This window comes from Rhinatrema bivittatum, chromosome 3 (genome assembly GCF_901001135.1).
Source record: "Rhinatrema bivittatum chromosome 3, aRhiBiv1.1, whole genome shotgun sequence".
Taxonomy (NCBI): domain Eukaryota; kingdom Metazoa; phylum Chordata; class Amphibia; order Gymnophiona; family Rhinatrematidae; genus Rhinatrema; species Rhinatrema bivittatum.
Window position 1 is genome coordinate 586,957,798 of NC_042617.1, and position 25,426 is coordinate 586,983,223.

Consider the following 25,426-nt stretch of genomic DNA (forward strand, 5'->3'; position numbering starts at 1 on the left):
ACAAGCGCATCCACGTTCAGAAAAACGCAGACAATCTCGCACAACTGGATCCAGGGGGTACAAGCCTTCCAAGGTTCAACCTCCTTTAAAATTTGCCTCTGGGGCATCCCATTCAAGATCAGTTCTTGAACGGCCTCCAGAACCGGGAAAAACAAGAGACTTTACGCAAAAAACCAGAATGGGATTTCTCTTTGGCTCAGACTTGGAATCTACCCCCAGGAACTCCCAGCATTTTCAGTGTCTGGGAAATCAGAGCCAGCAATTCATCTCCATAAAAAGCCACAACATAGTTCTATATGGTCCCAGCCCCGGGGGGGAGGGGGAATTTCCTCATCCTCCAGGGAGTCAGGATCTGCCTCATCATCAGTGCCATCTGGAAGCCTGTCAGGTACACCTACAGCTTGAGGTGTACTATGGTGATTAAAAAAAACTGAAAAGGGGGGGCCCCCCACTGCCTGAGTATATGAACCGACATGCCTGGACGACACCGAGGACTAAGCCTGAAGGAAGGATTACACTCCTTGAAAAAACTCTACCCAAGAAAAGGTAGAAGAATCCATGCTAAGACCAGGAGGCAATTATGCAGCACCCACTGAGCTGCTGTCAGCTGCTGAGGAACCAGTCAAGGGAGCTCCAAGGTCAAGTGTCCCTCCTGACATTCTTAACCAGATCATCATCAGGCTGGGAAGACCCACGTTTAGTAAAATCAAAGGAAGATAGTTCTCCCTGAGCCTCTAAGCAGCACTGGCATAAGTTAGAGGGCTCTTCAGGCTGAGATGCCCTAACATGACGGGCAGCACTGGGTTTCTTAGCCACTGGTGCCCTTAATCTGTCAGTACGCTTAACAGAGACCTGAGGATGCGTCCAGCCGACCCCCACTAAAACAAAATTTATGTGCACAAAACGTAAGTGTCTCAAGTTTGGGCGCCAAAAGGCTAAGTGCACGGTTATTGATCCAAACCTTGGTGCACAACCAATATGCAAAAAAGTGCATGCACAGGCTGCGCGCACAAATCGGACACACAGCAGAACACACTTGCATGTACCAAGGATCCTGTAGAGGGCTGTAGACTGCGCAGAAAAAAAGTGCGCGAAAATGTCGCCACAGCCTAACACATAGCTTTAAAAAAAAAAAAGCCTAACAGCGGGGCCTAGCCCATTGGGGCTGCTCAACTCACCAGGCTCCACAGTTCCCCTAACCCTCACAGGAGTGGGAATGCAGGTCAGGACTAGGCACCAAGCCCGGAGAAAGTCCTAAACTAACCCCTCCACTCGGACAGTTGTTTCTTCTTTTTTTTTTTTTTTTTTAAACACTTACGTGAGCTCAGCCCTTCCCAGCTGAGTACAGATATGGTCTCTGACTGTGGGGTAGAGGGCATATGTAGTCACCATCTTGCTCAGCCTCCTTCAAGGCAGCAGGTACAGATGTACAATCAGCTAAATCTACACCAGCTGAAAAACCAGCTATTGGACTAAGGTATATATCTAAGGGACCATGGAAATCACTTCAGGAATTCTCAACTGGGGAGGGACCCTTTGGTATCACTGCAGGAGAGAGGAGCAATTAATTATCTTTTCAAAATTCTCCTTCTAAAAGCTGAAGCAAACCCCAGTAGGGAGATGCACGTCCACCATCTGCTGGAGACTGAGAATACTGGGAGACTGTCACTGCAGGAATATATATACTGTAACATCAGTTTGCTCTGTCTCCATCTGCTGGTAGAGGTGCATAACCCACTGGTTCTGGATACTAAGAAATAAAAATAGTTAGCAGGCTTCAACAAAACAAAAAAAGTCATTAGAAAAAACAAGTGTTGCTGGAAGATGAAGGTTGACAACAGGACTGCTCTATGAAGTTCATTAAATTTGCTCCCTGTATTTCTTTTTTTTTTTTTAATCCTCCTCACAAGGTTTCTACATGGTGAAATGAAAATGGAAACCCTGTGCATACCCTTGAGAGCCCAGGTGCTATCTGCCATTTGTAGGACCTAACCCAGGAATTGTGTCATTGAACCAACAAAAGGTCCTGAATCAAAGATGGATGTTACAAACAGTGTATGGAACAAAGAACTGCTATTTTTTCATAAATAGGACATTGTTTAAATTAGTTGGCATGGCTAGCTGGACATGAACTCGTTGAATCTGTAGTGGCCTTCTCAAACATTGTATCCAATTAAACAGCACATACTGGTGGACAAATTGTTTCCAAGCACATGAACCTGCTGCTAGACAGAAAAAACCATGTAATCACTCACCAGTGATGTACCCATGAAATCTGACATATCCAATCAATGCTCACTGTGAGAGAGAGTGGGCATTCATGTCTGATCCAGGAGCTATGACAGTCTAGTGGACAAAGGAGCTAAGAAGAGGAAACCTAAAGGAGGACAGGGTTTTTCCACACGACTTTTCTTTAGATCCTGATTCATGCTACTGCATTGTTTCTGAATGCCACATTAGTACACTTCTTGTGGTCCCCATCTGTCCATGTTGCTTGCAAAGCTTCATCTGCCAGTCACTCCTTGCAGAAACCCCCTTTCCCAGAACCAATAACAAGCATTTCCCACCTTTATGAGCATTGTGGAAATGTTTCCAGCTAAACGGTGGGGGTAGCTAACTCCCTTTGGGTGCTGCCAACCCCAGAGAACAGACCTTGGATAGGACAGCCAGACTGCTGCTGAGAGATTGCCCAATGCTGCATCCTTCTTCCTGGATGCATACTTAAGACCTGGGCTATTACTTTTATGCTGGACAGTTAGTTTTGAAACACAAGCATGTGGGATGTTCCTCATTCTGATTCCAGTGACATAAGCATTTCCCAAATCCAGAATGATTGGTAGGTTTCCCTAACAAGTCTAAGCCATATTTCACATAACTGTCATTCATTTTGGATTATAGTATATCACCATAAAAATCCATATTAGAAACAAAAAAGGGGCAATATAATTCTATCCCTAGTAAATTTGGATTGTTTTATTGGCTGGAATAGTGTTGGTATGATCTGCCATATGCATCCAGACTAAATGATTTCTTTCAGGCCGATTCAGACTGATCACAGAACAGGCGCTCCATGTTGAGCGCCCGATCTCTGAATGCGCGCCCAGCCACCTCTCCTAGGTGTGTGATCCTATATTTAATTGAGGGGTACGCTAAAAGGAGGAGCTAGGGACAATTACACACCTCTAGCATCTCCTTGGCTCAGGAGAGGTGGTTCTGTCAGCAGGTTCAGGAAATTGCCGCTCAATTTTACCAGCATCAGGTTTCCAAACCCACTGATAGCTATCAGTTAGGAACATGAATGCTGGTAAAATTGAGCCTCGGTTCTCCTATCTGGACCAGCCAGCACTTTTTTTTTTTACATTTTTGGTTCCTCCAACTTAATATCACTAAGATATTAAGTCAGAGAGTGTACAGAAAAGCAGTATTTTCTGTTTTTCTTTACTCTTTTTCAGACTAACTGCACATTTTATTTACAAAATGCCAGGTGACTAATAGCCTCATCAACATGCATTTGCATGTTGATGAGCGCTATTAGTTTTCAGGGGATTTGGCCATGCCTTTTCGAGGCACTAAACCCCTTACAGTATAAGGGGTAATAGACACCCCTTGAAAACACGTGGCCAAGCCCATGTTAAACAGTGCGCACGGCTGAGCGCAGGATACAGAATTGGCCCGTTTGTTTGCTGTGCAGCACTCGGGGTTATTTCTGTCTCTAGAACAGAATCTTTGGGCGGGCTGTCACAATAATCAATGTGTTGAAAAGATTCCCCCCCCCCCCCGATAAGACTCTTATGGAGTGAAGTAGTCTCTGTTGGGGCTGTTGGTTTAATTTGCCTCATTCAAATGCAATGTGTAATCAAAAGCACGATGGTTAATAGTTAAGAACTGAAGTGCTAGTAGTGGAATTATCATCACATAATTATGTGACTGTGAAGTGCAAAGCTTCAAGTGCTAAAGGCATTGACTCCTGTACAGATTTTGACATCAAGACTAATCTTTGTGCAAGAGCTAATAAACCATTAAAAGAGTAGCTAGAGAGTTTAATAAATAGGACTGCTTCAGTGCTCTAGCACCACTCATCGCTATAGCACCCATTTATATTTTGCAGCTCCCCAAACTCCAATGGCTTTACAAAGCAGCCTCAGTTCCTGCTGCACCTGCCACTCCTTAATCCCCTCCCCCTACTGCAACCTAGGGAAATAAGGTGAAGGAGGAGGAGCAGTGTTCCTTACCTCAACGAAAGACTGACTTATTACTTCTAGTAGTCTGTGCATCCCTAACCACCAATAGGGCTGCCCTGTCGTCTCCCTAAGGAAACTTTCCGGGATTTGAAATGTTTGTCCCCCGTCAGAGAGCGGAGGCCTGGACTGTAAGCGGCTTTTGCTGGTTATAAGAAAACAGGAGATGCCAGGCTGGATCACACCAAGAACATAACAAGAGTCCAACATCCTGTCCCAGACAGCAACCGATCCGGGTCACAAGTATGCAGAACCTTGGGGGGGGGAGAAACGCTGGTCCCGGAGGCCTCTGAGGAAGGGGAGGGGGGGGGATGGACAGGGAGGGGTCTTTCCGCGCCCACCAACAGGGTCACCCGCGCTAAGGCCTCCTGCCTATCGCTCTGTCAGACGTCGTCCTTGCGTCCTGAGGATATCTGTCCCTGAGCGGGGAGCGAATTAGCCCTGCTCACCGAAACTCACCAGCAAGTCGACGTTGGCGGCCAGGCGGAGATGGGGCTTCTGCTTCTTGATGAGGGCTCTCAGGCTGCTGCGCGGCGCCGCCGCTCGCTTCATGATTCCCGCTCCAAAGAAACGAAATCAAACCGCCCGCGCGCGCGCCCCCTTCCTTATCAGCGTCTTTTGACGTTTCACGCCAGCGTTGCCAACCTCCCTTATTTACCGCGAGACTGGGCTTCTTTTCCTAGTCCTTCGCGTTTTTTTTTTTTCCGATTCGCTGGTTGCTTTTAATTGGGCTATTTTTTCTGTCAGTCGCGGTTTTTTGGGCTTGTTGGGCGGGACTTGTGCTCTGATGTTACAGTGATTGGCTGCTGCTGCTGCGATGAAGCCTGTCCATAGCAGGCGCACCCTATCCCTATAGTGCAGCAGTAAGCCAATCAGAGCAGGATTCACATAGTGAGCTGCAAGCCTTGTTGATGGACACCTCGCGAGCACATTTTTGTTGGCAGACCTGGAACGGGAAGGCCAGCAGCAGGGCAAAGGAATCTTCAGACTGTGCAGCTACAGCCAGGTATCAGGAGGGGAGGCATTAGTATGTTGGGAGGGGGAATGAGAGTGTGGGGGCCAGGGATGTGATGGGAGGGGGGAATGAATGAGAGTGTGGGGGCCAGGGATGTGCTCGGAGGGGGGTGAGAGTGTGGGGGGCCAGGGATGTGCTCGGAGGGGGGAATGAATGAGAGTGTGGGGGCAGAGATGTGCTCGGAGGGGGGGTGGGGAGAGGGGAATGAATGAGAGTGTGGGGGCCAGGGATGTGCTCGGTGGGAGAGGGGAATGAATGAGAGTGTGGGGGCCAGGGATGTGCTCGGTGGGGAGAGGGGAATGAATGAGAGTGTGGGGGCCAGGGATGTGCTTGGGGGGGAGAGGGGAATGAATGAGAGTGTGGGGGCCAGAGATGTGCTCGGAGGGGGGTGAGGAGAGGGGAATGAATGAGTGTGTGGGGGCCAGAGATGTGCTTGGGGGGAGAGGGGAATGAATGAGTGAGTGTGTGGGGGCCAGAGATGTGCTTGGGGGGAGAGGGGAATGAGTGAGTGTGTGGGGGCCAGAGATGTGCTTGGGGGGGAGAGGGGAGTGAGTGTGTGGGGGCCAGAGATGTGCTTGGGGGGAGGGGGAATGAATGAGTGTGGGGGCCAGGGATGTGCTGGGAGGGGGGTGGGGAGAGGGGAATGAGTGAGTGTTGGGGGGCCAGAGATGTGCTTGGGGGGAGAGGGGAATGAGGAGTGTGTGGGGCCAGGGATGTGCTCGGAGGGGGGAATGAGTGAGTGTGTGGGGGGCCAGGGATGTGCTCGGAGGGGGGAATGAGTGAGTGTGTGGGGGCCAGAGATGTGCTTGGGGGGGAGGGGAGGGGGAATGAGTGAGTGTGTGGGGGGCCAGGGATGTGCTCGGAGGGGGGAATGAGTGAGTGTGTTGGGGGGCCAGGGATGTGCTCGGAGGGGGGAATGAGTGAGTGTGTGGGGGCCAGGGATGTGCTCGAGTAGGGGGAATGAGTGAGTGTGTGGGGGGCCAGAGATGTGCTCGGAGTGGGGAATGAGTGAGTGTGTGGAGCCAGGGATGTGCTCGGAGGGGGGGATGAGTGAGTGTGTGGGGGGCCAGAGATGTGCTCGGAGTGGGGAATGAGTGAGTGTGTGGGGGCCAGGGATGTGCTCGGAGGGGGGAATGAGTGAGTGTGTGGGAGCCAGGGATGTGCTCGGAGGGGGGAATGAGTGAGTGTGTGGGGGGCCAGGGATGTGCTCGGAGTGGGGAATGAGTGAGTGTGTGGGGGGCCAGGGATGTGCTCGGAGTGGGGAATGAGTGAGTGTGTGGGGGCCAGGGATGTGCTCGGAGGGGGGAATGAGTGAGTGTGGGGGGGGCCAGGGATGTGCTCGGAGTGGGGAATGAGTGAGTGTGTGGGAGCCAGGGATGTGGTCGGAGGGGGGAATGAGTGAGTGTGTGGGGGCCAGGGATGTGCTCGGGAGGGGGGAATGAGTGAGTGTGTGGGGGCCAGAGATGTGCTCGGAGGGGGGGTGGGGAGAGGGGAATGAGTGAGTGTGTGGGGGCCAGGGATGTGCTCGGAGGGGGGGTGGGGAGAGGGGAATGAGTGAGTGTGTGGGGGCCAGGGATGTGCTCGGAGGGGGGAATGAGTGAGTGTGTGGGAGCCAGGGATGTGCTCGGAGGGGGGAATGAGTGAGTGTGTGGGGGCCAGAGATGTGCTCGGAGGGGGGGTGGGGAGAGGGGAATGAGTGAGTGTGTGGGGGCCAGGGATGTGCTCGGAGGGGGGGTGGGGAGAGGGGAATGAGTGAGTGTGTGAGGGCCAGGGATGTGCTCGGAGAGGGGAATGAGTGTGTGTGTGTGAGGGCCAGGGATGTGCTCGGAGAGGGGAATGAGTGAGTGTGTGTGGGCCAGGGATGTGCTCGGAGAGGGGAATGAGTGTGTGTGTGTGAGGCCAGGGATGTGCTCGGAGAGGGGAATGAGTGAGTGTGTGTGGGCCAGGGATGTGCTCGGAGAGGGGAATGAGTGTGTGTGTGTGTGGGCCAGGGATGTGCTCGGAGAGGGGAATGAGTGTGTGTGTGTGTGGGCCAGGGATGTGCTCGGAGAGGGGAATGAGTGAGTGTGTGGGCCAGGGATGTGCTCGGAGAGGGGAATGAGTGTGTGTGTGTGTGGGCCAGGGATGTGCTCGGAGAGGGGAATGAGTGTGTGTGTGTGTGGGCCAGAGATGTGCTCGGAGAGGGGAATGAGTGTGTGTGTGTGTGGGCCAGGGATGTGCTCGGAGAGGGGAATGAGTGTGTGTGTGTGAGGGCCAGGGATGTGCTCGGAGAGGGGAATGAGTGTGTGTGTGTGTGGGCCAGGGATGTGCTCGGAGAGGGGAATGAGTGTGTGTGTGTGTGGGCCAGGGATGTGCTCGGAGAGGGGAATGAGTGTGTGTGTGTGTTTGGGCCAGGGATGTGCTCGGAGAGGGGAATGAGTGAGTGTGTGTGGGCCAGGGATGTGCTCGGAGAGGGGAATGAGTGAGTGTGTGGGGGCCAGGGATGTGCTCGGAGAGGGGAATGAGTGTGAGGGGCTGGTATCTTTTATTTCCTAGCGTGTAGCAGATGGACTCAGGACCAATGGGTATAGTGTACTCCTGTTAGTAGTTGGAGACAGATCAGATTTCAATCTGACGTCAGCCCCTAGTACATATACCCCTTGCAGGAAGTGCAGCTCCTCAGTATTTTCCGTCTCCAAAGCAGTTAGGGACTATCTGCATGCTCTCTGAGCGTTAGAACCAAAATTCAAGGAAAAACCCAAATTTAAGAAGAAAAGTTTACCTGAAGACTAGCCCCGCTCTCCTGCGGTGATACCCTCGGGTCCCTCCCCCAGTTGAGATTCCTGAGGTGATTTCCATGGTCCCTCAGAGGTGAGCCTCGGTCCGGTGGCCAAATCTCAGCAGGGACTTAGCCCCTGATTTCGGGCACGGTTGAGAGGCAGCGGGTGCATTCCTTGAGCACGGCGATGAAGGTATTTGCCCTCTTCCCCCCGCAGCCGGAGACCGCCCGGGACGAAACCGGGAAGCGCCGAAGACAAGGTAAGGTAGAAATCTTCTATGTAAACAGTCTCCGAGGATCGAAGAGGAGCACAGGCCGCCGATCGGAGCCAGTGCCGCTGGGTTGATCCACCCTAGCAGGGCTAGGCCCCGGCTGTTCCCGAGGGTCTACCCACGTGGAGACCCTCCGAGGAGGTCGCCATCTTGACCCGCCTCGCTGTTCAACTCGAGCGCACAATTGAGCTAGGCGCACAAGTCCCTTGTGCGCATAAACTTAGGCGCACATAATACCTCACGAGCATAAGTTGCGCGCACGGAACAAGGCGCATATCTGCGGCTAGGTGCACATCTCAGCGCATATTTGAGGCGCACTGGAGAGCACAAGAGCTCACGCGGCCACAGTCATGGCACCTCCAGAGTCTGGCATAAAAGCGCAAGGCCTCTGCCAAGCATGCCACGTCAGAGCCGCACAGAGCGAGGAGGCCGACGCCCTGTCCGCACAGTTGGAGGAGGCCCTGGGAGATCCAGGCCAGGGCCGTTCCAGCCAGGGCCCAATGCTAGCTCTTCAGGGGGCACCCCGGACCTAGCAGGCCCCAGGGAGTCCACCCCGCACTCGGGGACTCCCAGAGAACCGGCGCCCCTCAACTTAGACCCAGCTTCGATATCCTGGGTGGAGCTGTTCAAGGGGATTCACGCCTTTGTCAGGATGCAAACTGAACCCCGGGAGGTCCAGCCACAGGCGCCTCCGGAGGACCCTCATGCCCCAGGACCCTCTAGGCCTAGGCACAGGTCCACACCATCCAGAAGTTCTGCCTACGAGGACACAGACCACTCTGAAGAGGAAATTGAGCCCCTGGAAGAAGGGGAACTCCCCCCGGGGACAGAGCCACACCGAACCATGAGACGCTTCTTCACAAAGGATGAGCTCCCGGACCTAGTATCCCAATGTCTAACGGAACTCGCTATCCCGGGCCAAGGGCCCTCAGGGGAACCTAGAATGAACCCCCTGCTGGAGGGACTTTGTCAGACGTCTCGCTATTTTCCTCTCTTACAGGCGGCACAACAGCTAATTGACCTAGAGTGGAATGCTCCAGAGTCCTCATTCAAAGGGGGTCGAGCATTGTCTGCCATGTATCCTCTGGACCCAGCGACCAAAGAACTCCTGGCGTGCCCTAGGGTGGACGCCCTGGTCTGCGCAGTCGCTAAGCGCACTACCATCCCAGTGGAGGGAGGAGCGGCGCTCAAGGACGCTCATGACCGGCGCCTAGAAGCCTTGCTAAAGCAGTCATTCGAGGTTGCAGCTCTGTCCCTTCAGATTGCGGCCTGCTGCACCGTGGTGACGCGTGCCTGCCTATCTCAAGCCAGGAACAGCACCCCGGGAGAGGACATGGAATCAACTCTGTCCTTTCTCACCGACGCGGCTTCCGATCTAGTGCGTACAACAGCCAGAGGAGTCTCGTCCACTGTGGCAGCCAGAAGACAGCTCTGGCTCCGAAATTGGTCGGCAGACGCCTCTTCAAAGACGAGTCTATCAAAGATGCCCTTCAAAGGATCCCTCCTCTTCGGCAGCGAACTAGAGAAACTGGCCAACAAATGGGGTGACTCCCCATTACCGTGCCTGCCGGAAGACAAGACGAAGAGAAACCAACGTCCCTTCCACAGATCCGCCAGAGGCAGAAGCTCACAGCGCTTCAACCCTTTCAAAAGCAACTATCGAGCACCCCACCCTACGAGCAGGAGCCAGTCCTTTCGGAACAAGCACACCAAGAGAGGAACCAGTGCGGGTGCAGGCTCCGGCCGCACCCCACAATGAGAATCAGCCGACCCATCCAAGGGAAGATGCTATAGGGGCAGACTAGCCTTATTCTACCGCATATGGGTCGAGATAACTACGGACAAATGGGTCCTGGCCATCATCCGGGAGGGGTACTACCTGGACTTCATTCGAACTTCCCCCGACAAATTCGTGGAATCTCCCTGCCACGACCCCCTCAAGAGGGCGGCAGTGGAAGCTACACTGAACAGGCTTCTGATCCTCGAGGCCATAACCCCAGTGCCTATACGGGAAATGAATACTGGACATTACTCCATTTACTTCATCGTACCCAAGAAAGAGGGCATATTCAGGCCCATCCTGGACCTCAAGTCGGTCAACCGCCACCTAAGGGTTCCCCGCTTCCGCATGGAAACCTTACGATCCGTCATACGGGCAATACAACCAGGAGAGTTCCTCACATCCCTGGATCTGTCGGAGGCCTACTTACACATCCCAATGCATCAGGAACACCAGCGCTTCCTACACTTCAAGGTCCTGAATCGTCACTATCAGTTCCGGGCACTACCCTTCGGGTTAGCCACAGCACCCCGGACGTTCACCAAGGTAATAGTAATAGTGGCGGAAACACTCAGGAAGGAGGGAATCCTCGTTCATCCCTACCTGGACGATTGGCTGATCAGGGCGAAGTCACCGGAGGAAAGCCACCAAGCAACCAGCAGAGTCATAGCACTACTGGAAAGCCTAGGATGGGTAGTCAACATAAACAAAAGCTCCCTACAAGCCCCCACAGTCGCTGGAATACCTAGGCGTCCAATTCGACACCAAGGAAGACAAGGTCAGCCTGACCCCCGTGAGGAGGTCAAAGCTGCGGGGCCGGCTTCAGACCTTGCTGAGCGTTCCTCGTCCCACAGTATGGGATTACCTGCAAGTCCTCGGACTGATGGCATCCACGCTGGAAGTAGTGCCATGGGCGCGAGCACAAATGAGACCTCTACAGCGCTCACTTCTAACGCGGTGGAGTCCACGGTCCCAGAACTACACCGTACGCCTTCCACTCCCGGGCAGCGTCCGGACCCAGCTACGGTGGTGGCTGCAGAACAGCCACCTGAGCCGGGGATCAAGCCTATCCTCCCCAACCTGGACCCTGCTCACCACAGATGCCAGCCTACACGGATGGGGAGCACACTGCGAAGAGCTGACCACCCAAGGGCAGTGGAACGCAGAAGAGGCGGGATGGAACATCAACCACCTAGAAGCACGGGCAGCCAGATTAGCCTGTCTGCGGTTTGCCCACAGACTTCGAGGCAAAGCGGTCTGAGTGATGTCTGACAACGCCACGACGGTGGCCTACATCAACCGACAGGGCGGAACCAGAAGCCAACAGGTGTCCCTAGAAATAGACCTCCTGATGGCGTGGGTGGAAGCAAATCTTCAGGAGATCTCGGCCGTCCACATTGCCGGGAAAGTCAACATCGCGGCAGACTTCCTCAGCAGAGAAAGTCTAAACCCAGGAGAATGGAAACTGTCATCCACAGCCTTCCAAATGATAGTGAATCGGTGGGGGATCCCAAACATGGACCTTCTGGCAAGCAGATCCAACGCTCAAGTACCCAGATACTTCAGCTGCAGACGGGACCCGCAGTCCCAGGGGATCTATGCCCTGGCCTCCAGGGACCCTTCTATACGCCTTCCCGCCGTGGCCCTTGCTGGGCGCAATCATTCACAAGATACAGCGACACAGGGGACTAGTTCTCCTGGTGGCCCCGGATTGGCCAAGAAGACCCTGGTACGCAGACATGAGAAGACTGCTGGCAGGGAACCCACTACCCCTGCCGCCGCACAGAGACCTGCTCCAACAAGGCCCGATCCTTCACGAGGACCCGACTCAATTCTCGCTTACGGTCTGGCCATTGAGAGGGCTCGACTGAGGAAGAGCGGATACTCGGGGGCAGTAATACTCTCCTCCGAGCACGCAAGTTCTCCACATCTCTAACGTACATGAGGATTTGGAGAGTCTTCAAGGCCTGGTGCGAAGACCACAACGTCAAGCCACGCCCCTCCAGAGTTCCCATGATCCTGGAATTCTTACAGAATGGGCTACAGCAGTGTCTGTCCCTCAATTCCATCAAGGTACAGATAGCAGCATTGTCATGCTATGGCTCCAGGAGCAAGGGCAACAGCATAGCCTCGTACCCGGATGTATCACGCTTCCTGAAAGGAGTCAAACACATTCGCCCACCTCTAAGATGGATGGTACCTCTGTGGAACCTCAACCTCGTCTTGGAGTTCCTAGCGGGATCCGCCTTCAGACCCCTCGGAGGCCTATCTCTCCGTCTGTTAACCTTAAAGACAGTGTTCTTGCTGGCCGTGTGTTCGGCCCGTCGCATCTCGGAGCTACAGGCACTGTCCTGCCGTGAACCGTTCTTCAGAGTCACCCCGGGGTTCATCCAACTATGCACAGTTCCCTCCTTCCTCCCCAAAGTGGTCTCACACTTCCACCTCAATCAAACCATCGCACTACCAACGATGGACGGCAGTGAAGAACTCGGGAAAAGACCGTAGCCTACGTCACCTCAACATCGGCAGACTCCTAGCCAGATATTTGGAAAGGTCGGAACCGGTACGAAAGACAGACCACCTTTTTGTCCTTCACAGCGGAAAGAGGCAAGGGGAAGCGGCCTTGCGGACAACCATTGCCCGCTGGATCAAAGAAGTCATTAAGGCGGCCTATGTAGAAGCAGGAAAACCACCACCTCTACAAGTCAAGGCCCATTCAACCAGAGCCTAGGCGGTGTCCTGGGCAGAGACTAGAATGCTGTCACCTGCGGACATCTGCAGAGCGGCAACGTGGTCCTCTATCCACACTTTCTCCAGATTCTACCGTCTGGATGTACAGGCTCAGGAGGACACGGCATTTGCAAGGACAATTCTAAGTTGACCCCGGGCAGCCTCCCACCCGATTCGGGAGTAGCTTTTATACATCCCATTGGTCCTGAGTCCATCTGCTACACGCTAGGAAATGGAGAAATTACTTACCTGATAATTTCGTTTTCCTTAGTGTAGACAGATGGACTCAGCATCCCACCCTGGGCTGCCCTGAGGCACTGTGCCAATGAGTTACGGGTAAGCCATATCTTTATTTACCTAAGACGTCCACCCTGCCCGGTGTCGACGCTTTCCAGTTGAGTACACTGGCGGTCTCCAGCTATAGTCAACCAATCAGTTCAAGTTAATCAAGTTTAATCGAGTTTAAACGTTCTAACAAGTTAGTTAAGTTTAACCATAATATGAAGTTAATCAGTCAGTCACATATATATATCCACAACGCTTTTCAAGGAAGAATACTGAGGAGCTGCACTTCCTGCAGGGGTATGTGTACTAGGGCAGTGATGGCTAACCTATGACACACGTGTCAGAGGTGACACACCGAGACGTTTTGCTGACACACGCAGCCTTTCGTGGACTATCGGGAATTTTTTTTCTAATCGGCTGCGCCGAGCCTTTAAAACTAGTTTTTTAGTATCCCCCCACCCTCCAGTCCCCTCCACCTCCCCAATGCCCCCGGGCGCAGCGACAGGCAGATAGGCAGGGCCATGGCCCGAAGAAAAAGATCACGTTTAAACGCGCTGATGCTCCTCCTCCTTCCTGCCTGTGAGGCCCCGGAAGTAAACGTTGCCGGAGCCACGTGGGCTGGAAGGAGGTGCAGAAGAGGAGCAGCACTTGCGTTTATGGGCAGCCGCGAATCCCAAGTCGCAGCGGCCCGAGAAGAGGAAGAGGCCTGGTAGCAGGGCTGCCGCAGAGCCCATCTTGTGACGACCCGCGAAGAGGAGTCCCAGAGGTGAGAGAGAGGCTGAGGGTCTGTAGAGGGTGTGTGTGTGTGCGTGTATGAGATGAGTTGAGAGATTGTGTGTGAGAGTGAGGACTTGAATGTTTGCAGAGACAGCATGTGCCTGAGCAAGACAGCATGTGAGAGAGAGAGAGAGCCTGTGTGTGTGAGTCAGACAGCATGTGCCAGTGAGAGACTGTGTGTATGAATGATTGTATGAGAGAGCATGTGCCAGTGAGAGCCTGTGTGTATGAATGATTGTATGAGAGAGAGCATGTGCCAGTGAGAGCCTGTGTGTATGAATGATTGTATGAGAGAGAGCATGTGCCAGTGAGAGCCTGTGTGTATGAATGATTGTATGAGAGAGCATGTGCCAGTGAGAGCCTGTGTGTGTATGTGAGAGAGAGAAGAGCATGTGAGAATGAGAACCTCTGTGTTTGAGGGAAGAAGATGGAGAGAAAAGAAACAGAAAAAAAGACAATATAAAAGGAATTGGCAAAAAAAATAAGAAAGGGAAGGTGGGGAAAAAAAGCCTGTGACCAACCAATTAGAAAATGAAGATCAGACAGCAAAGGTAAAAAAACAAAATAAATTACTTTTTAGTGATTGGCACATGTAATCTTTGGGAATGTGCAAGAATAGCACTTTCTCTATGCGGATCTCACAATGTACGAGATCAGCATGGAGAAAATGGAAGCCCACGGGGCCTGCACAGAGGAGGCAGCAGAATGGGCATCAGTGTCAGTAGCAGCAATCGGCACCTCCCCAATAGCCATGCGGCAGCAGTGACAGTGGCAGCAGAGGAATGAGAGAGGTTCTGAGGTTGCTGGCAAAAGAGAGGGGGGTCTGCCTTTAGTGTGCATGTGAATGGGGGTGTATGTGTGTGAATGCATGGATGCCTGCATGAGAATGAATTGGTGCCTGCCTGGAGGATGGAGTGGGAGTGGTGTGAGTGACTGGGAGCCTGCCTGGGGTTCAGTGTGTGTGTGTGTGTGTGTGTGTGTGTGTGAGAAAATCCAGGGGAGTGAGAGTTTGGTGGAGGGGGAGAGAGTGTTTTAATTGAAGATTTAGCCAATGAAATTCAGCAGAAAAAAGTCATTAAGCAGGTAAGGTAAATAATTATTTGTTTTTGCTTTATTAATAAATACAGAACATATTAAAATTATAACTTTTTGTTATTAATATTAGAACATAAGAACATAAGAAAATGCCATACTGGGTCAGAACAAGGGTCCATCAAGCCCAGCATCCTGTTTCCAACAGTGGCCAATCCAGGCCATAAGAACCTGGCAAGTACCCAAAAACTAAGTCTATTCCATGTAACCATTGCTAATGGCAGTGGCTATTCTCTAGGTGAACTTAATAGCAGGTAATGGACTTCTCCAAGAACTTATCCAATCCTTTTTTAAACACAGCTATACTAACTGCACTAACCACATCCCCTGGTAACAAATTCCAGAGTTTAATTGTGCGTTGAGTAAAAAAGAACTTTCTCCGATTAGTTTTAAATGTGCCCCATGCTAACTTCATGGAGTGCCCCCTAGTCCTTCTATTATCCGAAAGAGTAAATAACCAATTCACATCTACCCGTTCTAGACCTCTCATGATTTTAAACACCTCTATCGTATCCCCCCTCAGTCGTCTCTTCTCCAAGCTGAAAAGTCCTAACCTCTTTAGTCTTTCCTCATAGGGGAGTTGTTCCATTCCCCTTATCATTTTGGTAGCCCTTCTCTGTACCTTCTCCATCGAGACGCACCTGACCATAAGACGCACCTAGGATTCAGAGGGGGAAAATAAAAAAAAAATAAATTGTGCTAAACCGGCTCTGCGTCTGGGCGTCTTATGGAGCAAATTAGGGGAGTGCATAGCTTTTTTTTTCTCTCCCCATTTTGTTTTCGGGTCTGGGGAGGGCCATTTCGGTCCACTCCCCAGATCAGAAAACTTTTTTTTCTCTGGGAACCCCTCCCCCCCCCAAAAAAATAACCCCCATCCCAACCCTTTAAATTAACAACCCCTACCCTCCTGACCCCCCGAAGACCTGCCGACTTAATTTACTGCAACCCCCCACCCTCCTGACCCCCCCAAGACCTGCCAAACGTCCCTGGTGGTCCAGCGGGGGTCCGGGAACGATCTCCTGGGCGTGGGCCGTCGGCTGCCAGTAATCAAAATGGCGCCGACGGCCCTTTGCCCTCACTATGTCACTAGGACCGACCGCTGCTATTGGTCGGTCCCAGTGACATAGTGAGGGCAAAGGGCCGTCGGCCGGACCCCCGCTGGACCACCAGGGACGTTTGGCAGGTCTTGGGGGGGGTCAGGTGGGGGATTGCAGTAAATTAAGTCGGCAGGTCTTGGGGGAGTCAGCAGGGGGGGGGGTTGTTAGATTTTTGTTTGGTTTTTTTTTTATATTCGCTCCATACATACATACATTTTCCCCCCACTTTTGGGGGAAAAAAAGTGCGTCTTATGGAGCGAAAAATACGGTTTATCTTTTTTGAGATGCGGCGACCAGAATTGTACACAGTATTCAAGGTGCGGTCTCACCATGGAGCGATACAGAGGCATTATGACATTTTCCGTTTTATTAGAGCTACAAATATCACAAAATTATGGATTTTTCTAGAAGTGACACACCACCTGAGTTATGCTCTGTCTTTTTATGAATTTTGACACTGAGCGCAAAAGGTTGGCCATCACTGTACTAGGGGCTGACGTCAGATTGAAATCTGATCCGTCTCCAGCTGCTATCAGGAGTACACTATACCCATTGGTCCTGAGTCCTTCTGTCTACACTAAGGAAAACGAAATTATCAGGTAAGTAATTTCTCCAATTTGTTCTACTCCACTTGATTTCATCTATTTTTTTTTCTCATTTCTTCCCTGTAGCTGATCACCTTTTATAAAAAAAAAACAAAACCCTTATTTTGACAAAAAGAAAGCTTGTCCATACCTGCTGACTACAGGTAAAAAAGTGTGACATGGAAACTTGTAATGCTATTTTTCTTATTTTTCTACACCACTTTTGCTTTCCTCTAATTTTGCCTTTTTTTCTCTTTCATTTCTTCTACCTGCAGAAGATCACCTCTGTAAGAAAGCCAGTCTATACCTACTGTTTCCGTCCTTGGCTGCTACACTACTAAATGGTTTTGATCTACTATGGCTATAGTAAAGAACTGGGCTAAATACAGTAAAAAGTACTGCAAAGCATGGGAAGAGGAGCGTGAACTAAAAGCATGGATTCAGCCTGTTTTCAGCAATGAGAATAAGGCTACGTGCAAATTTTGCAAGTGTGACATTCGTGCACATCATGCAGACCTTCTGCAACATGCTAAAACAGAGAAACATGCAAAAAGCTAAGCTCCTTTGTCATCTATGTGACTCACAGACATTGGTGTTTCAATTTCACGTGTTTTGGGCTTTTTTTGGGCTTGTTTTTTTGGAAAAAAGTGCTTGTTCTTTCATGAAACCTGGCAACCCTGTTTCACGCCTGCGCAAAGACGTCACTCGCAGACTTCCCGCCTATAAACCGACGGCTCCTGCGCGTGCATCGTGCGCATGCTCTTTGCTGGCCCTTCGTACCGCTGACCCGTGTGTGGCTCAGTGTTGCCAAGCAGGTGCTTTTAAGCCGTTTTTCTTTTGCCTGGTGTTTCTTTTTTTTTTTCACCGCTGCTGCAGCCGACAAATCACGACTCAGTCACTCCTTCCTTGTTTTCCCAGTCAGCTCCTGCGGGCGGGCGGGCAGCGAACCTCCGCGCATGTGCAGCAACACGGAAACGTCCCTGGCTGCCGGTGTCTACCCGAAGTTCACATCAGCTGCTTCCGGTCCCGAAGTTACTAATGCTGTGCACGCTGGCTGCAGCCTTGCCGCCGGTTATTTATTGATTTTTGGTTTAGCTCACCAATCGGTTAAACTAAAAAAAATAGCCGGCTTTAAAACGACTCGTGGGAAAATTAGCCAGTGAAGACAAGTTTGTTCAGGGGCGCCAAAACTGAACTAAAAAAGCTTCATAAAAATAGACTCCACTGATTTTAAACCCACAGGTTCTAGGGACTGAAAAGCAATTTCTGTTCTAAACGTCTCAGTTGTAAGCCTGGATCACTTCCATGAGGATGAGGCTTGGCGCAATCAATGGTGAAAAAACAAAAATCAAAAAGGTGAATCCGTGCCAGTCTTTTACAATAGGAGCCTCTTGACGTCTGTTTTTTCAACTACGATGTTTCGAAATGCATGAACGGAGAGCGTGCTTCGTTTTCAATGATTGAAAGGCATCTATTTTGTGTGACTTTTTAAAGTTAATTTTTAGTACTTGTGAATAAACACTGTTCATTGGCTGGTTTTCCCACATAAAACAACCCATATGAACAGTAAGTCCACAGAAATAGTCTATCATGCTGGTATTAATCTTTGTGCAAAGCAGCTAATAGTTTGGAAAATGCACAATATTTAAATCATTTACCAGGCTTTTATACTATAAAATTTGCTTTATTCTTTTTGCAATTAAAATCTCAATAGCTGCTCTAAAGTCTGTATAAACAATGCTCAAACTTACATGGTTATGTCTCCAGTGAATGAACTCACATCATAAAGGTACTCGAGACCAGTCGCTCTCACTATCACTCCCCTTCCCCCCCCCCCCCCCTCATCCCATTTAACAAAATAGACATGACAACAGTGTGGCATTGAAATCAAAAGGCCGCAGTTTATTAAACCTAACCCGAGCCGTTAAATTAACATCAATCCAACCTCCCCCCCCCCCCCCCCTCTTCGTCCGCCGCATGCCTCTCTTCGCTTACCATCGCGGCCCAATGGTAAACCGGCGTTGTTCCCCCCCCCCCCCCCCACCCCCATGCTTACCCCGCCACAGCACCAGCGAGAGTAAGCGTGCGGCCTGAGCATCGGCCCCCCCTTGCTCTTTAGGCCTTCCCGTGTAGCAGCCCCAAGCTACACGAGCATTTCCCCCCCTCCAAAATCTGTTTCGCAATTACAAACAATACATTATACATCTGGCTCGGGTTATTCCGCCACTAACAAAGACAATTAATTGCCTTTGTTCCCCCACTGCGGCCATTAACTAGACAATTGTTGCTTCAGACCCTCCAAGGCATCATTAAATAAGTCCATTCCCACCTCCGACAGGTGAACCCCATCTCCCAAATAGTAACTACTCAAAACTTCCCACGACCATGGATGTCGAATCCAGAACCCCCCTTCTCTAATTAACCATTTCCCAATTTGCCTATTCAACATTTTGACGCCATTGCGCCAAACCAGCTCTTCCCCATGCCTTATCCGAATTATAATATCGGACCAGCTGAATCTGGTGTGTGGGAGGCAATTCATTAGCCAGGCCAAATCCTTACGCATTATGGAGATTAACTCGCTACACGTTAATTTACCAATATCATTGCCTCCTAGGTGTAATACAATTAGGCTGGGAACCCCCCACTCTCCTATTTTGCCTTGCAGGAAGTCACGCAACTCCCCCCACCTTAATCCCCCTTTGCCAAACCAATGCACAATCAATTGTTTGGGATCAATGTTCAAGTTTTCGCCGTACGGCCTCTTCCTCGCCCTCCATTGCGCTCTGTGTACAAAAGAATGGCCCACGATCCAAGCACATTCGCTACTCAGCTCCACCCCGACCGATGCTGAAAAACAAATGTAAGCATTACCGTCGTGTTCTGACCAATCCACCAGACTCACCTCTCCCCCTATTTCCTAACGTATCCCCTAAAAACTTTCGACCTCCAGCGGCCCAGAGCCTGAATTCTCTGCGCTGACCATCCCAATTCTGCAGCCATCGTAGCAGCCCCTATGCGAAAAGAATGGGAAGTGTACCGCCTAACGTCCCACCCCAAAGATCCCATGACTTTGCGCAATACAGTGGAAAATTGATACATGGTTAACGGACTACCATTCTCATGTACCAAAAAATGCTTGGCCCAGGACGGCCGCATCCATAAATATTCTAGTGCCAACCTCACCGGACACACTACAGCATTGTTCGCCCGAATCAAAGAAATCCACGCTCCCCTGCCCCTTTGATCCGTTTTGGATTTACGAACAAATATAGTCACTCTCTGTTCATAAACCCGCACGTCCGTGTGCAACAAACCCGACACGTCTCCTTCCAATTTTGTTCTTGCGACCACTTCACTTACTCTGAAGGCTCCGAAGAATGCCCATGCAAAAGCTAAGCGAAACAGTACCATCTCGAATTCGGAACTACACACGAAACGTAAATTTCCAGCTATCCTAATCAATTCCATATACCTGATGGGCCGCCTAATATCCGAACTACTACCGGCACCCCGACCCCAGCCCTCCAACAATTTCCGAACTAGAAAACCGCTGGCTGGGTTACCCCATCCCCCCAGCTTCTGAAAGAAAACAAACCCCGCTAAATACCTCCGAACCGATGCCAAGGAGTACCCTTCAGACCTGGCCCAAAGGATGAACTGGACTACCTCTCCTTCGCGGACCTCCCCCCCATCCCAACCCCTATTACATAAAAAACAGGAAACTAATCTCCGTCCCGCCATGTACGAGTTCCATGTAGCCGGAGACACCGATTGCTGAATCAACTTCCTCTGTTCTTCATGCCAAGCTCCCATAGGTGCTCTGGGATTGGTCCTCCCCGCTGATTCGCCTGGGGTGCCTCTGCGCGGAACACATCCCACTTAAAACGAGAGAGCGCATCCGCAATAAGGTTCAGCGTCCCCGGTACATGACTTGCTTTCACCGTAACATTCCATCGTAAACATAACATAACCATTTCGCGCAACAGAGCTGAAACTCTAGGACATTTGGCGGACTGCTTGTTAACTACTTGAACAACCCCTAGATTGTCGCACCACCAAATCACATGCCTATTCGCCAGCTCTGCACCCCAAATGGTTAATGCAACAATAATAGGAAACAGTTCTAAGAAAGTAATATTCTTGACAATCCCTTCCGAAACCCACTGTACTGGCCATCGCTCCGCACACCAATTCCCATGAAAATACACCCCCAAACCCGTAGCGCCCGCTGCATCAGAAAACAATTCCAAATCGATGTTCGAAACTTCTGCCTCTGGTATTATGCGAATGCCGTTAAACGATTGCAAAAAATTCTCCCATACCGCCAATTCCTCCTGCACAGCCCTGGTAACTCTGATGAAATGATGTCCCGCCCGAACACCCACCGTCCTGGCTGACAGACGCCGAATGAAAGCCCTACCCATGGGGATAACCCTACACGCAAAATTAAGAGAACCTATCAAGGATTGTAACTGACGCAAAGTCACCTTAACTGATCCCTGAACCACCTTGATGTCCTCCCGTAACTGATCGAGTTTTTCCTGTGGCAACCTGGACACCATCTTTACCGAATCCAACTCAATTCCTAAGAAAATTAATTTTGAGACCGGCCCTTCCGTTTTGTCGGCCCGATCGGTACCCCATAGTATTGTGCCGTCTGTAAAAAAAAACAAACCTGAGTTGCCGTTGACAAGCGTCAGAATTTTTGGGCCCTACAAACAGAAAATCATCCAGGTAATGCAACGAATCATCGCATCCATTAAAGCACTTAGTAGTCCAATGAATAAAAGTGCTAAAAGCCTCGAAAAAGGCGCACGACACCGTGCATCCCATAGGCAGGCAACGATCGATAAAATAAAAACCTTCGAACGAAAAACCCAGCAAAGGAAAACATGAAGGATGTATAGGCAGTAACCGAAACGCCGATTCGATGTCAGCCTTCGCCATCAAGGCACCCGGACCAGCTTTACGCACCAACGCCAGGGCTTCGTCGAAAGATGCATATTTCACCGCACAAGCGTGCCTCGGAATAAAATCATTAACTGAGGAACCATCTGGGTACAACAAGTTAAGGATTAAACAAAATTTACCCGGGACCTTTTTTGGGATAACCGCTAACGGCGACAAATGCATATGCTCAAAAGGTCTCTTACGAAAAGGCCCTGCTATTCTCCCCAATCTTATTTCTTCTTGCAACTTTGCACGGGCCACATCCGCCCTCCTGGAAACGGACCTAGAGTTCCTCCTTGTTCCCCCCTCCCCTGGACCCTCGTATGGAATGATAAAACCGCTAGTGAACCCCGTAGATAACAGGAAGGCTGCTCCCTTATCCGGGTAAGTCCTCAAACCGTCTACTAAGGCCGACAGAACTATCGGCGTTTCGGCCTTAGACAACAAACATTGATTATTTTGTACCTTTACTACCCAAGCCTCCTTGTCCCTGTGGGCACTTGAGGGCCGAATGCCCTCCACCACACGTTGCACAAGCGTGTTTGAATTTGCAGTCGGGAAACAAACAAGTGAGCTTGTTAAATCTCCAACAGACATCTCCGCTCCCCCCCGACTCCCTTGATCCCTGATTCGCCCTTCCGAAAAGGCCCCGCACGAAAGGACGAGCTCTTGCTCCCCATCGGCGGTTGAGAACCGGTGCTGACCATACCTCCTGCTTTGGACGCCCCCCCCCCCCCCCCTACCTAAACCTGAACTCTTGTTAGTCATCTGCGTAAGCCACAGATGAATGTCTTGCGAACCCCAGGACATGTATTTGTTGCCCGCCATTTTATCCCTAAACTTCTCATCATAGTTGAGCCAAGCCCAACCATCATAATCCCTGAAAGCTCCCAGGATGCTATCCGCATAGGATAGCAACGCTCCATATTGGGATGGATCGAAATGACTGACGACACTGGCCAAACGCAAGAACCCGCGAACCCAATTAACGATATTCTTAGCAATTTTGGGTCCATAACCTTCCTTCTTGCGGCGCTTCTTATCCTTTTTAGATGCTTTCCTCCCGCCCCTTCTTCCCTCCAGTAACTTAAAAATATCTATAAACTTCCTCCTTTTGATGCGTTTCACTAACCTAGTAGGCACTTCCTCCCATAACTCCGTAAGCGATGCCAGTGCCGGATGCCCTACCTCACATTTGGGACCTTCCGCTAAGACCTCCCGCTTGCTGCATATACTATCACTAGATGATGAAGAGGAGGACGATGAACTGGAACTCGTAGTCACAGTCGACCTCCTCTTCTTTCCCCCTTCCTTACGTTCCCGCAATATTCTTTCCTTACCTGAAGTGTGCTCCACTCCGAAAGTGCTACTGTCCTTGGATCCTAATGTCGTGCCAGTTGTTCCCACCATTGGCGTCCTTCTCACTCCCTGCGTCACCTGCCCTTCCTCTTGCCAGCTTGCGGTATCAGCACGCTCTCTCCAAGCCTCCCTGCTGGACGGTCCTGGCTGGTCGTCTTCCCTGTCATCTGCGAAAAAACTCCTAGCTCTGCTCTGCCCCATACCCCCTTCTGCTTGCGGCGCAGGCAATGCACTCCTCTGTGAGGATCCCATAACTTGCCTCTGGCCTGACGGCAAACCCATACCGCTATCCCGAAGAATACCCATCCCCGCAGGAAAGACCTGCTCCCCCATCGGAGTACTAATTCCCCCTTGCCAACCTCCTATTCCATCATTCCTGTCCCCCCCCCCCCTGCCTGGACTCCTGCGGCAGGAAACCATACCCAGACCTGGCCATCTGGCTAAGAATCTCCGCAATAAGCACCGCGGTAGCTCCCGAACCAGAAGCCGGAGGAAGGGGAGGGGTGGCACTTGAAGGGGTCTTATTCCCCCCTTGCTCAGTTCCCAGGTCCAGACCAGCCACCACAGGAAGGGGACCAATCGCTCTGCTTTTGGGTCCCAAACTCCGCCCCCTTAAGCCCTGTCTCCCTTTACCCAAGCTCCCCGCAACTGGCCTGGAACCCGAAGGCGTAGGGGAAGCAAACCCAAGACGCCTCCCCCTCGAAAATGGCGCTCCCTTTGCGTGGGAAAACCCACTGCCTCGGAAGGCCTGCGCCTGAGGGGAAAAACCTCCGCGAGGTCGGGGCACGAATCGAGCCCTAGTCCTGCCGACACGGCCCTCGCCGCCCGCTACCACCCGCGAACACGCTTCTCCAATCCCTCCGCTCAGTGAGGAGCCGGCGTCGTCGGACACCCGGCGTGGCGAAAAAACACCCGGCGGAAGGCGTATGGGCAGGCTCGGGAGGAGAGGTGCACCGGCCGGACGAGGAGGGCTTGCACTCGGGCTAAAGGCTCGGGGAGAGGGGGACGGCTCGGGACCCCTCTCCCCGGAATCAGTCGGCACTGCAGCAGGAGGAGGTAAAGCAAGCTGGGGAGGGGAAGGGGCTGCTAAACTCACCACCCTCGCTGTCGCCCCCGAGGAGGCCGTATCGCAGCCCGGAACCCGTCTAACCCTCCGGTTACGGGCCCTCGTGCCCCGAGGACTCACCCCCGCCGGCTTAGGTGCAGGCTGCGCCCTGGCTCCCTTCATCGCTCCCTCGCCTGGGCCCACGAAAAATACCTCGAAAAAGCAGTTGGGAATTCGCAGCAGAGCCAAGCCGAATTCAGCCTCCGCTCCGCTTCCAAATTCTCAACTGCCCACTCCCCCCCCCCCCCCCCTCCTAATTATATACCAGACTCATTGACCAATGGTGCTGCCGCAGTTCAAAAACATGCAGCGCCACCATTGGTCCCCTGAGCTTTCCCCCCTTCCCCCCCCTGCTGCGAGACGTGCTCGCGCCGCTCGACCCCTTGTTACCTGCGGCTAGCCAGGACGAGCCTGGCGCGCCTCCATGAAACCCCATGACTGGTATTTCTAATACTTAGCTTCTTAGTTCTCTGTTTTAGCTGCTCTTGTTAACTGGCCAAGGTCATGGGGACCTCTGCCTGACAGTGACAATGTTTCGATAGGGTTATTGTCTGCTTCTAGGGCTGGTCTTGTTAATATTGGAGACATTCACAGTTTAATTGTTCTTATGACCAGACTCTCAGTGTTGGGCGGAGACCCCGTGGCCTTGGTCAGCTAACTAGGAGCTCTATAACTTCTGAGCCATTCGCGTCCTCCCCTGCTCTAAACGCTGGTTAAACCCATTGTGCACATTTCATATTGATTGAATGGTTTGTGTGCCATACACCTGTATTTATTGACTTTGGTTATTCAGTGCAGTACTTCAAGAACCTTTGATTAAAGCTATTGTATTGAAGTTTCCAGACCTGAAGTCTTTCGCAGCATACCTTTTGCCTTTGTTTGCTATCCAAGGGGGTCATTTACTAAGCATTTTTCCCATAGAGACAGAGAGAAAACGTTTAGTAAATAAGCCCTCAAGTGTGCTATGTGCATCTTTCTACATTCTATGTGGTGATATATATGATTAAACCACCTCCAAAACACTGGCTGTTTTAATCCATTTGATTACTATATCAACGGTTATCTTGCAACTTGAATTTAAAATAAACTTATCATTTGTTGAATCAAGATTTCCTCCTGGTTAAACATTCGAGCATTGGCAATTTTCACTGCATCGATTCAGTACACCCGATGCTGACAGTGTTTCGCCATAATGGCTGCCTCAGGGTATTTTTCCCTCATGAACCAGTCTGTGATCAATGGCAGTACAATTCAGAATAACAGTGCCACTTAGAATTTTAGGTAATGTGGCATAGAAATATTTTAATAAATGAATACGTAAGATTTCATGTGCTCTGACAAAATCATTTGATACGTTTTCACTTTTCTGTCTCTGAATGTA

General features: G+C 51.2%; 1 protein-coding gene and 1 long non-coding RNA gene across 2 annotated transcripts in view; one reads left to right on the top strand and one right to left on the bottom strand.

Annotated features, from left to right (window-relative positions):
* Positions 1-4,919, bottom strand: part of CENPW (centromere protein W) — a 31,878-nt gene extending 26,959 nt beyond the window's left edge. Inside the window, exon 1 of the mRNA XM_029596681.1 lies at positions 4,698-4,919. Coding sequence (XP_029452541.1) covers positions 4,698-4,790 — 93 coding nt within the window. The 5' untranslated portion in view covers positions 4,791-4,919. The remainder of the gene's footprint in view (positions 1-4,697) is intronic.
* Positions 4,920-5,123: 204 nt separating this feature from the next.
* On the top strand, positions 5,124-25,148 carry LOC115088423. The gene is made up of 3 exons (XR_003855773.1): positions 5,124-5,244; positions 16,716-16,792; positions 16,904-25,148. It is a non-coding gene; the product is annotated as an uncharacterized LOC115088423 (long non-coding RNA).
* The last annotated feature ends 278 nt before the right edge of the window (positions 25,149-25,426 follow it).